At 30.8% G+C, this 14,259-nt stretch overlaps 1 protein-coding gene across 2 annotated transcripts in view; it reads right to left on the bottom strand.

Annotated features, from left to right (window-relative positions):
• The window catches only part of LOC136980217 (enhancer of mRNA-decapping protein 4-like), an 89,250-nt gene that overhangs the window by 22,945 nt on the left and 52,046 nt on the right, over positions 1-14,259 (bottom strand). For both annotated transcript variants that reach the window (XM_067276305.1, XM_067276304.1), the window contains exons 12-15: positions 9,421-9,583; positions 4,048-4,099; positions 2,688-2,776; positions 2,231-2,602 (exon numbers count right to left, since the gene is read on the bottom strand). In XM_067276305.1, the coding sequence (XP_067132406.1) occupies positions 2,231-2,602; positions 2,688-2,776; positions 4,048-4,099; positions 9,421-9,583 (676 nt within the window). The remainder of the gene's footprint in view (positions 1-2,230; positions 2,603-2,687; positions 2,777-4,047; positions 4,100-9,420; positions 9,584-14,259) is intronic.

The following is a 14,259-nucleotide window of genomic DNA, read 5'->3' on the forward strand; positions in this document are numbered from 1 at the left end:
GGCGGAAATTTTATAGGTAAAGGGGTCGTTCGAGGCTGAGGGGATGAAGAAAGGTAGAAGATCAGGCTTATGGAATACACTAGTGGCTATACAACCGCGGTCTATGAAAATACTGATGTCAAGGAAATGGGCCAACCTATCATCCTGCTGATCAAGCTTTAACTTAAGCCCAAACGGATTGTTATTAACAGTCTGCAGCAGCTTACCAACGTCCGGTTCGGATCTCCAGATAATAAGAATATCATCAACATACCGCGTGTAGAGTACAATGTCTGCATTGAAGGTTTGTAGGACTTCGCTATCTAATTTTCTAACCACTAACTCACAGAGGTCTCCAGACAGGGGGCTACCCATTGGGACCCCTCTTCTTTGAAGGTAGATTCGCTGGTTGAAGGTGAAAAAGGAGTTGTAGCATACTAGGTTGAGCCAAGCGTATAAAATCTTATCCAAAAAAGCCAAAGTTGGTCTTACGTACAAGTGCAGCCCTTCGATTTATAAGTTTCTAACAAATAACAAAGATAAATGCAGCGAAGCCAGGATTCCAGGGGTCTACTCTGTTCCGCTGGTGGACAATACAGTTAAGCCAAGCAATAAATTAACCTACATAGGCTCAACCAACAGATCGCTCACCAAAAGGATAGCTGAGCATAGGTACGACGCGCGCAACAAAAAAAAAAATTTAATTCCACCCTAGCCCAGTACGCAAGCGAACCCAGTATAACGGCCGAATGGGAAGATGCTAGGATTACCGTTCCTATTCTTGACTCTAGCAAACTTAGAACAATCGAAGCTATAGAGATCTTTACTGAATCCCTCAAAGGAAACTGCATTAACAGCAGGGATGCAGATTCGCTCTCCCCTGCCTGGCGGTCACTCCTCGATAACCCCCTTAATTAAATAGGCCGGTCCACCCTCTCCTTGTCCGTTTCGTTCTCTCGTGCAGTTTCTAAATTTATCAGGTTTCTTTTTCCTTTTTCTTTCTATTTCCTTTTTTCCGCCTTTCAGGATTCGCTTATCTTTGACAATAGTTCACGCATCTTGGCTAATCTTAAAATATTTTCCAAGGTCAATTTCGTTTAAACCTTCTCTGCTAAGATGTCACTTGTAAGAGGAAACCCCTCATAAACAATGACGTCACGTAAACATTGGCTATCCGACTTTCCAACCGTCCTCAGTGCACCTGAAGAAGGCCTTTTAAAACGGCCGAAAACGTTTGTGCTCATTAATTTGTCTGCTAGAAATAGTGTGTGAAAGGTTTTTTGTGTCTACGATTATTCTCAACCCATCTCAATTATATTATAAGATATTCAAGTAATAAGATATTAATCTATTTACTTGAGTTTAATTTTGAAGGAATTCATTATTTTAAATGTTCAGTTTGATATCACATATTTTTCAGATATATATATATATACAGTCAAACCTGTTTTTATGCGGGGGATAGGGACCGCATTAAAAAAGACACATTAAAAAAAAAAAAAATTTCGCACGAAACTTCACGAATGGCTGTAAAAAATAGTTTTCGCAGCACAATTAAAAAATATTTTTTTTATGCGGTCAACAGGGACCGCATAAAAAAAGTCTCACATAGAAAATAACTCAAAACCGTACGAAATAGATTTATTGACAACAGATGTCAGCACTTGACTGCATCGTCTGGTCTATCGTCTGTTTTACATATTTTTGTCCAGGTGGTGTTTTGTTGACTTAAAAAGTAAATTATTTCATTTTTCGCATATTCATGCAATAATATTACTATAATAAGTGCATTTATGCTATAATAAGTTTATTTAGCTATAATAAGTCAACGTGAGACATGACGAATCACACAAAACTAGTCGCCAACTATACCGCACAAATAAAAAAATCGCACAAAAAAAACCGCATAAATTAAAAATTTGCATTAAAAAAATCGCACATAAAAAGAGCGCATAAAAACAGGTTTGACTGTATATGTATATATATATATATTAAATTAATCATCACAAAAGGTATACAATTACTTAAACACTGCAAATACAATAATAATCATTCTTCTGTTTTACACGTTATTCCATTTGAAATGGTAAAAGATTTGCTAGATCTAATTTAAAGGAATTATTTCTAAAATCCATCAGAGTTTCTTATAACAGAAATAATGACAAATTATACAATATCATATTATATCAATTTTAAATTATGTTACATCAAATTATTTTATTTTATAAATGAAAAAAATTAAAATATTTACATGAAGTATCCAATGAAGTAATGGAATTTACAGAATTTTCATCTCTGCCCGATGAAGGAGATTTGATATCTAAATCTTCCCAAGAAGCAACAGGAACACATGATGATGGAGATGAAACACATGGTGCTATTTTATTTACTGATGTAGGTGAAGATGAAATAAAATCTTCCGGTGTTAATAAAACATCTTCGACTTTATAGTTTACTTTCGGAGATGATGCACAATGTGAGGAAATACTGTTAGACTTAGGAGAACTTAAAGCAACCGAATGGGGAAGAACTGATGACACATTGTTAGTTTGCATAGAATTTTGTACAATCAAATCTGGACTTGAAATATCTGAACCAAGATCAGACAATTTATCACAATAAACTAAAAAGTAAAATATAATTTAAATCTATTTATTCAAAATATGAAACATGAAAATAAAAAACAGTAAAATTTAATGTAAATTCACCAAAGGCATCTTGAAAGATGCTTGAAAATGTATCAGTATGATCCATTTCAGAATCCTGTTTCAGAAAAATATGGCATTCCTGTAATGATCTGTAAATAACATAAAATTTTCAGTATTTTACTATTGTTGCAAAAACTAAAAGTAAACTTTGGCTAAATTTTCTAATATTTTGTATTATTCTACTTAATAGAATAACTAAAATTTTCATGAATTAAATAATTTGTTTTCTTAAAGTTTCAGTATAATAAAAACAAATTCATCAATTATTAATTAATAAAATAGATGTTCAAAATCAATTAACATTTAAAAACATCAAATGTTTACGTAAACAGTATCAGTAATTAGAGAAATTGAAAAGAATATAATGGAATTAATATAACTAGGTACCATAAAATTATAGTGATATGATAATATTTATATAAATATTCAAATCAAATTATTCAATATATGCAAGTAGTTGGTTTGTTTGAAAAACAGAGTAATAAGATACATGTTATTACATGCCATTTTGGAAACAAAACTGTTCCATGAATAATGGCTTTTCAAACAAACCAAATTGTTGTAAGTTAAGGATTTCTTAGATTGATTATGGGTACCATATTTCCACACACATAAGAACATATAGGAGCTCTAATATCTGACAAAGAGAAGCTCAGAGAAGATTTTAATGAGCTTTTGTATAGTTATTCTGGGGCATACATAAGTATCCTCTGTAAAGTTCTAGGTTCCACTTTTGCATTTTATTTGAGAAAGTCATGATTTTAGGTTACAATGACAGATTGCTTTCATCTAAACATTTTTTTAGACTGCTTTCAGATCCAGGAAATCATCAGATATTGAAAAAACAATATATGTAATAATTTTCATATATGTATAGTGCATCCAAAAACAAAAACTGACAATTTTTGTGAAAGTTATCATTTTTCTGATTTAAACTGAAACTTGAAATACTTCAAACGTTTGATGAGTTGATAGGTGATAGTTGTAATTCCAGGAAGTAGAACACTCGCCGCAGATTCTATACCTCCCTGTTTGCACCCATTGGGGTTAATTGGGAGTTTTGTTTTTTTAATTTGATTAACTTTTACTTTTCTCTACACACTACAAGTTAACATTATTTTCAGCTGAATAATTTACAAATGAGGAATATACTTAAGAAGGTTGTGAATTATTATATATATATAGTTCTCCTTACTTGTTCACAATGCTCTTTGGCAAAATTTTACACACACTGATGTGTGCTAGTTGTTACAAAAACATGCAAAGCATATTGTCTTTCTATGCCATGTTTTGGCTAAATACATATATAAAATTTAATTATAAAAATAATGATTTTTAAAAGTTAAAATTATAATCTTACTTGGCATTGATCCACACCAGTTTTAGGCACACATTAAAATCATTATATTTATCTAAACAAAAAATAATAATAATTAATTATCTTCATTAACTGAACTGATAACAGTAATTATAATTTTAAAATAAATATCTTATATTAAAATGGTATTATTTTATATTTTATTAAATTTTAAAAATTACTATCGGATAAATATAATAATTTTCATTCATTTGTTTGAAGTTTTTCTATCGTAAGAACAGAATTTTGTCCAACCTAAAAAAATTTTATAAAACTGATAACTTTGAAAAAATAAATAAATTTATTTATTTTTATGTTTTAAAAAATTTCACAATGAAAAGCGATTCAAGAATGTCACAAAATATACATGTTTCATCTTCTAAAAATTGTTCTTTATAGCATGATAGTGTTTTTAATAAATTTAAAATGATATAGAAATACTTCCTTTTCTCTCTCATAATTTTTATATTAATATTTTGTGTTATATATTCAAATATTAAAAATATTAGTAACAAAATCAAATTTATATTGTTTACATAATAGATCATAAGAAAAAAACGAATTCCAATCAATTTGTGTAATTCGTTTATTAAGATGATTTAATATAAAGACTGCTAAAAAAATTTTTAATTAATTTCTATGATATTGATTTTTTTAATATAAAATATTGAAAAAGGAATTTCCAAATAAAAACTGTTATAATTAAGGCCCAGAAGTTCATGCAAACACATTTTTCCAAACATATTTATCTTTATATCTTTAGGGAATGCATAAAAATAGGTTTATGTTGCTTTGCAAAATTTTGAAGCACTATTATGTGAGCCTATCTTAGCACATTTTCGATGTGAAAGCATATTGCATGCACGAAATGATTAAGTTTAATCAAGAAGATTATGGAATGAAATAATTTAAAGATAGTGTTTTTGTTATTGTTTCTTAATTTTTATTTTTGCTGTTGAACATTGAATGCTTTAATTTTGTATTAATTTGCATTGTTTCTTTGATATACTTTTCTTTTTGTTTGCACATTAAGATACCTGTTAAACAGTAAGAAAATGAAACTTTACAGCCCCAAAATGTAAACAAATTACATGGATATATCAATATAACCATAAATTTTCTTGATGTTCACCTATTACCAGAAACAAAGTAAATGACTATAAGCATCTACAAAAGTCTATACTACAAAAGTCACAATTGAAGGATTGATCACAATAATTGCTATTAAAACAGTAATAGTAGTAGTTTAGGAAAATAAATAAATAAATTAAAGCAATATATTGCATAAAACTAATCAAAAAAGAAAACAACATTTTCTACAAATTTTCAAAAAACATGATGTAGTGTGCAAATGCAGGAAAGTTCCCATATTCGGGTGATGACAAAGTATTCAAAGTATATCCAGTGCATAGAACAATATTGTGAGAATCCGAATTTTAACAAGAACAGATTGTCGATGTCATCATATTTGCTCAATAGTTGTTGTCTTCAGCTACCTGAGAAAATCTCCACTTACACTATCTCGATGGCAAAAGCGACGCATTCCCATGATCTGCTGACCTCTTAGCCAGGAGATATCACTGTTATCAAAAAATTAACAGCTGAAGTGGCAGTCGTCGCCAGTTCTTTGTCCCAAGTGTCTCAATATTCAGATATCTTTGGATATATTATTTTAATATACATTCATATATCATCAAAGACCATCGTTTTAAACACCTTTCCGGATACATTCAAGCAAGTCTATGAACATTATCTATAGGATACCCAAACTGTCATCCCAAACTTTCTTTCTTTCAACCAGATCAATATCCTCTACAAGATCCTCAATAAGGTATTTATCCCCATGCAAACCTCATGTAAACTCTCTCATGACCCAGGGAAATATCTAGACATATTTTTAGTTCAATTCCTTATAACTCGTTAATGATATAAAATGTATAAAATCCTCCTTTACAAATAAATTGTTTAGTTTAGTTAACCTAGTCTCTGTATACATCACTTCCTGCTCACTATCTTGCAGTCTCCATCCTGAATCTGATCGCTCATTCACCTGATCGCTCGCATGACCAAATTTCTAACCCAACTGCCATCGCAGCTTCCGTGTCAATTGGGACATGATGATGTCATTCCTGACAGGGTACTGAAGAGGAGCCAACCTTCTGGTCACAATATAAATACTTTTTAAACTTAATTTGAAACAATGGGATCTCAAGTTCAAAATAAACAACAAGTGGTAGAAAGATTTATGAAAAACTTTTGTTATAATTTGACCTCCAATAAGAATAAAATACACATCCAGAAAGTGCACATTAGTATTGCTTTCTTGTTCCAAGTGGAGTACAAAGCTATATAGGTTGCTGTTAATATCATTTAAAAACTCCTGGAGGTCCCCTATTTCAAATCAGTAGCATTCAGGTCATTGATCAGAAGGGTGTAATCCCACTGGTTGGAAATCTGGGACAGGTTAGGTGAGATAAGGTACAATACATAAAAAAGATTGTAAAAAAGCATTGTTATGTCCAAATATGATCTATCACACAGTCAAGTGATGTCAGAATAACAAATGTGATACTGTACATATGAGGTTTATTAGTAGTTATTAAGGCTTTAAAAAGTTTAAACATTTAGCATATCTTTCCCATGAAGAACATTTTTAAGTCTAGTAAATGGTATAATTATTTTATTTTTAAATGTAACCATTCTGGCTATTTCCTAGTTTAAATTTGAAGTCAGTTCTATTTTGTTTTAAAGGTAACCACTGAGAGATTCTATTGAATAATGTTCTAATTTCTCTGATGGAATTTTGATCATATTATAAAGCCTGAAGAAGGAGATCCAACATAACTGAAAACATTGACTGTTGAAATTAAAGGTTATTTGAAGTAATTTGGAGTATATAGTTAACCACTTTTGCTTTTTTGCATATAATTTAAAAAGAAATTTTTCATAAATAATAAGTATAGAAAAGTCAAAGCTGGTTTAAGACAGTTTGTTAATGAGCAACAGTGAAAATGCTTTAAGGATTGTCACAGATAAGAGGTCTCAATTTAACATGGATTTATGTTCAATATTCCTATCCTTTTATCAAATGTAATCATATTCTCAGAGGACTTTTTAATGAAATATACAAGAAAGCATATTCCAAACAAATCTACCTTAAGAAAATCCTATCTACCTTTTGGTAGATAGGATTTTCTTAAGGTGTGACTGTGATAGCTGTGACACCACTACCAAACCACTGTGACACCAATAGAATTCTACATAGTAGGACCATCAACAGATTGCAAGATAGAAAACAAAAAAACATGAGTTAGTCTTGATGAAACAATATAGTGTAGGTCATGCAGCAGCAATGTTTACTGCTGCTGCACAACCTACACTATCTGATAATAATAACTATTATAACTAACACAGATAATAGGAACTCTGGATATGAACTAGTAAAGTTACATGGAGAAACTAGAAACAATGTTTCTCAATGTAGTTAGCCTGGATGAGCAGTTTGAGCAGTAATATGTTACAAATAAAAGATTACATGTGATTTATTTATATATTTTATGTGATTTATTGTTGATAAAAGAAAAAAATATGATGAAAAGTACAGATAAAAAAGAAAAGTGTAATACTAAAAAAATTAAAGTAAACTAAACTAAACTAAACAAAACTAATAATAATAAAATAAAATTATTTTGCATTTGAGCAGGAAAAGTCTTCAATAAATTGGAGTCGATCATTAAAGTTGCGCATTTGAGATTTTGTCCAGTCTCAACTGAGGAAACTGTCTCCCTCAATCTTCAACAATCCTGGACAGGTCCAATGTTGTGCTCCAGTTCCAGAAGGTTCTAGAACAATGTCACTACCACAAACTGCTAGGAAGACATTCCAGAAAGTTCCAGAATATTCGTGATTGTGGAAAATTCCCCCCTTATTAGAGCTAGTGAAAGGTGCCATCTAATAAAGATAAGCATCTAAGACAGCCGCTGTAACAGTAAGAGCAAGTGCAGCACATGGGAGCCATCCATATAGGATGTAAACCTGGTTCCTTTTTCTTAGAACTCAGATAACTTTTCCATAATTCAACCTAAATTCACCAAACTTGGCAAAAATATGAAGCAACTGTCTATTCCAAAAAAACAGCATCCAAAAATGTCAAAATACTTTTTTGTTATTAAGAGTCAAAGAGACAAAAGTCATCATTTTTGTTTTTGATTATATGTTATCTCAGAGTTAGATATTTTCCAGAAATTATTTTATGCACATACCAGGATTCCATGTTAGATATAATCATTCCATGTGTGTGCTGTGGCCATAGTTTACAATGTCATTTTATTGTTCATTATTGACACTGCACATTACATAAAAAACTGATCAAAGACTTAAAATGCTGTATTCTAAAATGATACACATTACATACATATCTTGCGCATGTGATGCACAGAGTAGCCAAGGAAATGAGAGGAATATCCTGCAATGTGAATAAACTAGTTTTGCGTGAAAAAATTTCTAAAAGCACCTGGTAGAGTAGGATTGTTCAAGAATTCATCAGGGGATCTTCCAATCCCACCACAACCAGTTATTACTTGATAGGATTCCTGGCTAAATGCTGTTAAATGTTATGCTGATAATTTTGTAGCAGTAAAAAACAGCACTTCCTTGATTAAAAGGAAGATGCTATTGAGTTTGATGGAAAGCTGCTCTTATGTGCACTGTACAGCACAGACATTGTACCTGAAGGTTAAGATATGAGATCAGTGAGTATACATTCAAGCCAATTTTCATTTTCTTTGTGATGCAATTTTTCAGCTCAAAAAACAGGGTACTGTCAGGGATGCTTTGGAAATAATTGAGAAGGTGAAACAGAATTTAGTGACTAAAGGTGCTTTTAGAGATGCTATTTCCAGAAAACTGTATTATGTATTGGAGAAAAACAAAAGGTATATTATTTTGAAGCTTAATGTAGATATATTAAAAGGGAAAGAAAATGTCCTCTAGAAACACTGGAAGAAAAACTAACAGTCAAGTGTTGCTATTAAATATTTTAAGTATGCTCCCATCACCTCTTGTGATGTTAAGCATTCTTTCTCCAGATACAAATCTGTACTGGCAGCGAATAAACAGTTTTACTGTTGAAAACCTTCAGCACTGTTTAGTTGTACATTGCAAATCTAAGTAAAATTATAGTTTTCCTATTATTTGCACATTTATTTCAACAACACAATTAATTATTAATTATTATTTAGGAAAAAATATAGGTATATCATTAACATATTTCGCAAAAAAAGATAACATATTTCCTATATTCTTTTTGGCATAAACTTCTTGGACTTAGTTATAATATATCTATACTAAATTTACAAAATAATTTTAAAAACTTACCTTGAATTATTTTATTTGAATTATTATTGAATATGCCTTTATATTTCAAAACATCTGCAATAACAAAACTAAGTATAGGTTGATCAAGAAAATATTCTGTTATAGATGATATTTTAATTATATTTTTTGTTATTTCTTCTTCTATTTCAAATACATGCAAAACCTAAAAACAAATAATTTCATTATTTTTTTTTAAAGAATATTTATTTAAATTTAAGATATTTATTAATTCATTTTGTTAATAATAGTAGAGAATAATATCCAACTCAATATATTTCAGAGTAAAACATTTAATTTTTGTTAATTAAAATTTCAAAATCAAGTGGAAAAAATTATTATATGGAGTGCATTCAAGATGTTTTAATATAATTCTGTTTACAATATGTGTAAAAATCCTTTTCATTCCATACACTAATTTGATCAATGCATTGAAGATGATTTGTGTGTGGCTTTTCAATTTTTTGAAATATCTTTAAAGGTATGTAATTAAATGGCTTTGCATTGCATGTAACATTTTTAATAATTCATCAATATAATAAAATTACAGGATACTTTTATTGTGATGAAATGAATGAATATTACAGTCAATCCTCATTAATACATGATCAGTTTATGTGAACCAATTTTCAGTCCCATGGATGAGGATAGGAATTTCAACATTAACAAGATTGATTAGTATGTAATACAGAGCATATCATGGCCTCATAAATTTGATAACAATTATATTACATTGTTTAATACAAAACACACTGCTTCCATCTTCATCAAAGTCACAAACAAACAAACACTCGTATCATGACCAGAGGTCATACAATGCACTTTTCTACTTTGCAATAAGCATTTAATGTAGGCTACAATGCTTATAACATCAATGTTGTAACCATTGACAATGCAGACATTGGACATATACCACACCACAACAATGTTCACTCCAACTCAAAAATTACTCTTTCTTATAGTCAGCACTTTGTACACTGTAACAACACCAAAAAATTAGTTATGACAGTTGGCATGCACATTGAAAACCAGAAATTTTTATTTACTCTTTCTTTCCTGTGAGCACTAAGGGGACTTTTTTCCACACTAATTGTGAGTGGTGAGAGATAAGGCCAGACAACCCAAAATAATTCCTGGATTTCCAACTTTCCCAGGTTCAATTCCTGGTCCCTAGAGCAGTAGGCCAACATCTTAACCCTCTTGGCCAGTAAGGAACCAAAAATTAATAGAATTTCAATTAAAAATCTGTAGTTTTACAAAATAGTTATCACTAATTGTTTTTATAATGGATATAATAAAACAACTGAATTATATGCTTGTAATTTTAAAATTAAAAACAAACTAGTTTCATAAAAATTTGAACAAATACAGTTAGTTAACTTAAAATTTGTAAAGTTTTACAAGTATCAGCTCCTGGATTCAATCTGATAGCTAAGTCAGACTGTTATACCAACTGACATCAAAAAATGAGTATTGAGCCATTTTTAAGCCACTCTATCTCATATAAAGTGTATGTTTAGAGTAACACAAAAGTTTATTTGTTAATTTTTTTTAAAACACATTCAAACAAAATAAACCTAATGAAATAACCAGGAGATTATTTGACATTTGCCTTTTGATTATTGATTTTTTTGTAAAGTTTGTTTAATACAAAATGCCAATTTTTAAGTCCCTTTGGCTTTGCATTAATGGGATTTGACTGTGTATCATTATAGTAATTATTTCTAAACCAAAAAGTTTACACAAAAATTGCACAGTAAATACACTAGTAAATCATGATGTAAATACCATAGTTACTGTAATTTCGTGCATATGATCTGCAGATTATATGTTTTGAAATCAGCAGGTGTAAGTTGTGTTCTGACCATTTTTGCAGGAAATTGCAGTATTCCAAAACAGGAGATGTGACAATGAACACAAAATATTTTGTCATATATCAATAGAACAGTTTTATATGCATATACTAATCTTATTAGTATATCATTTTATAAATATGAAATAAATATTTTAATCCTAAACTAATCTGGTTTTTACATGTATAATTGGTTATAAAATTGAGCTTTGGATTTTTTGCACACACACATCTAAGAATTTTAAAGTTGTCTTAGAGCCTTGAAAAATTATAGTTATGGATAACTTTGGTTAGAGCCATAACAAATTAACTTCTATGATCCAAATTAATATAAATCTAAAAAGCAAACATCTAATAAAGGTCCAGGTAGTGTAGCTGGTAACAATTCAGCATGATAAGCAAAGTTGCAGATTTGGATCCCGCCTCAGGTCAATTTTTTCTTAAAATTTTTCTAAATTATAAGACCTGTTTTTAAAGTAAGTACCATTTTGATATTAAAAAAACACAGCTGCCATTTTTTAAATAATTTTATTCTTACATGAAAGCCTGTACCTTAATCTACCTTCCAACATAATTTCCTCCATTATGAAGGCACTTTTCATATCGTACAACCAGCTTCTGAATTCCATCCTCATAGAAACCTGCCGCCTGATTTGCCAACCACTGAAGCACGGCGTTTTGACATCATCATCATTGTCGTAGCGTTGACTGCCTAGATGCCTTTTCAAGTGAAGGAACAAGTGGTAGTCACTAGTCACTACATCAGGGCTATACAGAGAGTGATCAAGTTGTTCCCAGCCATGTGATGTGGTAAGATCTCGAGTTCGTTGAGCCACATGTAAACAGGCATTGTCGTGAAGCAAAACAATCCTCTTACTGAGTTTGCCATGCTTTTGTTTTGGTTGACGAAATTGTAAAGTGTCTGTTTTCTTGAACTTTCTATGATCCAAATTAATATAAATCTAAAAAGCAAACATCTAATAAAGGTCCAGGTAGTGTAGCTGGTAACAAATCAGCATGATAAGCAAAGTTGCAGATTTGGATCCCGCCTCAGGTCAATTTTTTCTTAAAATTTTTCTAAATTATAAGACCTGTTTTTAAAGTAAGTACCATTTTGATATTAAAAAAACACAGCTGCCATTTTTTAAATAATTTTATTCTTACATGAAAGCCTGTACCTTAATCTACCTTCCAACATAATTTCCTCCATTATGAAGGCACTTTTCATATCGTACAACCAGCTTCTGAATTCCATCCTCATAGAAACCTGCCGCCTGATTTGCCAACCACTGAAGCACGGCGTTTTGACATCATCATCATTGTCGTAGCGTTGACTGCCTAGATGCCTTTTCAAGTGAAGGAACAAGTGGTAGTCACTAGTCACTACATCAGGGCTATACAGAGAGTGATCAAGTTGTTCCCAGCCATGTGATGTGGTAAGATCTCGAGTTCGTTGAGCCACATGTAAACAGGCATTGTCGTGAAGCAAAACAATCCTCTTACTGAGTTTGCCATGCTTTTGTTTTGGTTGACGAAATTGTAAAGTGTCTGTTTTCTTGAACTTTTGCAACAAGTTTCCGCACCAAGTCTTCAGTAATGACAGATGTCCACTACACTCCTCGTCGTGGACATTAGTACGGCTATCTTTTTAAATGCTAATGGTAAAAAAATGGGTTAGAGCATTTTCTTACCATTTCATCGCTCATAATGTTTTTTCCATACACCTCACTAATCTGCTGATGAATGCCAACAACTTTCATGTCTTTTGCATTAAAAAAATGAATCACCGCACCTACTTCACAATCGGTGGGATTTTCAATTGTCTGAGGCATTTTAAACACACACAAACAATTGTAAAACGAACGAATGTGTCCGTTTTTGTGTCTGTGGCTAGCCAACACATGTAGGTACTCAGCGCACATTCGCAAAACACCAACCATAGCACTGCAGCGGTCATATTTTAAAACGGCACTTACTTAAAAACACGCCACATATTTAAATAATTTCTAATTATTAAAGTAACCCACAACAGCTGCTTAACTGCCTGTCTTCAGACCAAATTCTGTAATTTAATTAGTTAAAATTTAAATCTGCTCCAAAAATACTGATATTTACTGATATTACTGATATATTCAACTGATATTTACACACATGATTGTGTATTATTTTTTAAACGATACAGAATAATACATAAAGTTGCTTGGTTTCCTTAAATAAGTTATTTGCTTAAGAATTTCTTTTAACTCTTTTTGCTGTATGGGCATTAAGAAGGCCATTTTTCCATAATCATCATAAGTTTTTATCAACCCACAATAAGGTTGGCTGAATGGTAAGGGCTGGAAACAAATATATCTGGGACAGACAATCTATGAAAAATTCCTGGAGCCAGATTCACAAATTCCTCATATTGTAAGTTATGAGAAAATTTCTTGTAAGCTACCAGATACAATATGCTTTGTGAATACAAGACATCTTGTAAGTTACTATATACTAAAAAGTCTAATAAATATTATAATAGTTAATAGTTATAATAAGTGAATGTAAGCTTACAAGAAAAGGTAGTGGTAGAGTATTTGGCTCTATCAAATCACAGTGGTCAAATGTTTGGCACATAAGCAAGTCAAACATTATTTTGAATTGTCTCTTTTAAAATATTTCTGATTTCAAACTTCCAAGATGTCGTCATATTCAGAGTGGAATTAAAACTATTTATGGAACATATGAAAAGATCTCATTCATTATAATTTAACACTATTTTTTTTTTTTATAAAAAGAACTAAAATTTATTAATTTCTTTCAAATGTCAGTATTTCTATTAATATAACTATTAGTATCAATTTTGTGCAGATTTCATTCCACACCTAGATTGGTTACAATTTTTGGAAGAAGTAAATTTTATGTATTGTCTATTATATGTACATAAACAATTCACATAAAAGTAACTCCTACCCCAGTTTCTTTTATATTTAGTAAGAATTTACTGTTTATCA

Source organism: Centruroides vittatus, unplaced genomic scaffold (genome assembly GCF_030686945.1).
Source record: "Centruroides vittatus isolate TY-2023 unplaced genomic scaffold, ASM3068694v2 contig_680, whole genome shotgun sequence".
Taxonomy (NCBI): domain Eukaryota; kingdom Metazoa; phylum Arthropoda; class Arachnida; order Scorpiones; family Buthidae; genus Centruroides; species Centruroides vittatus.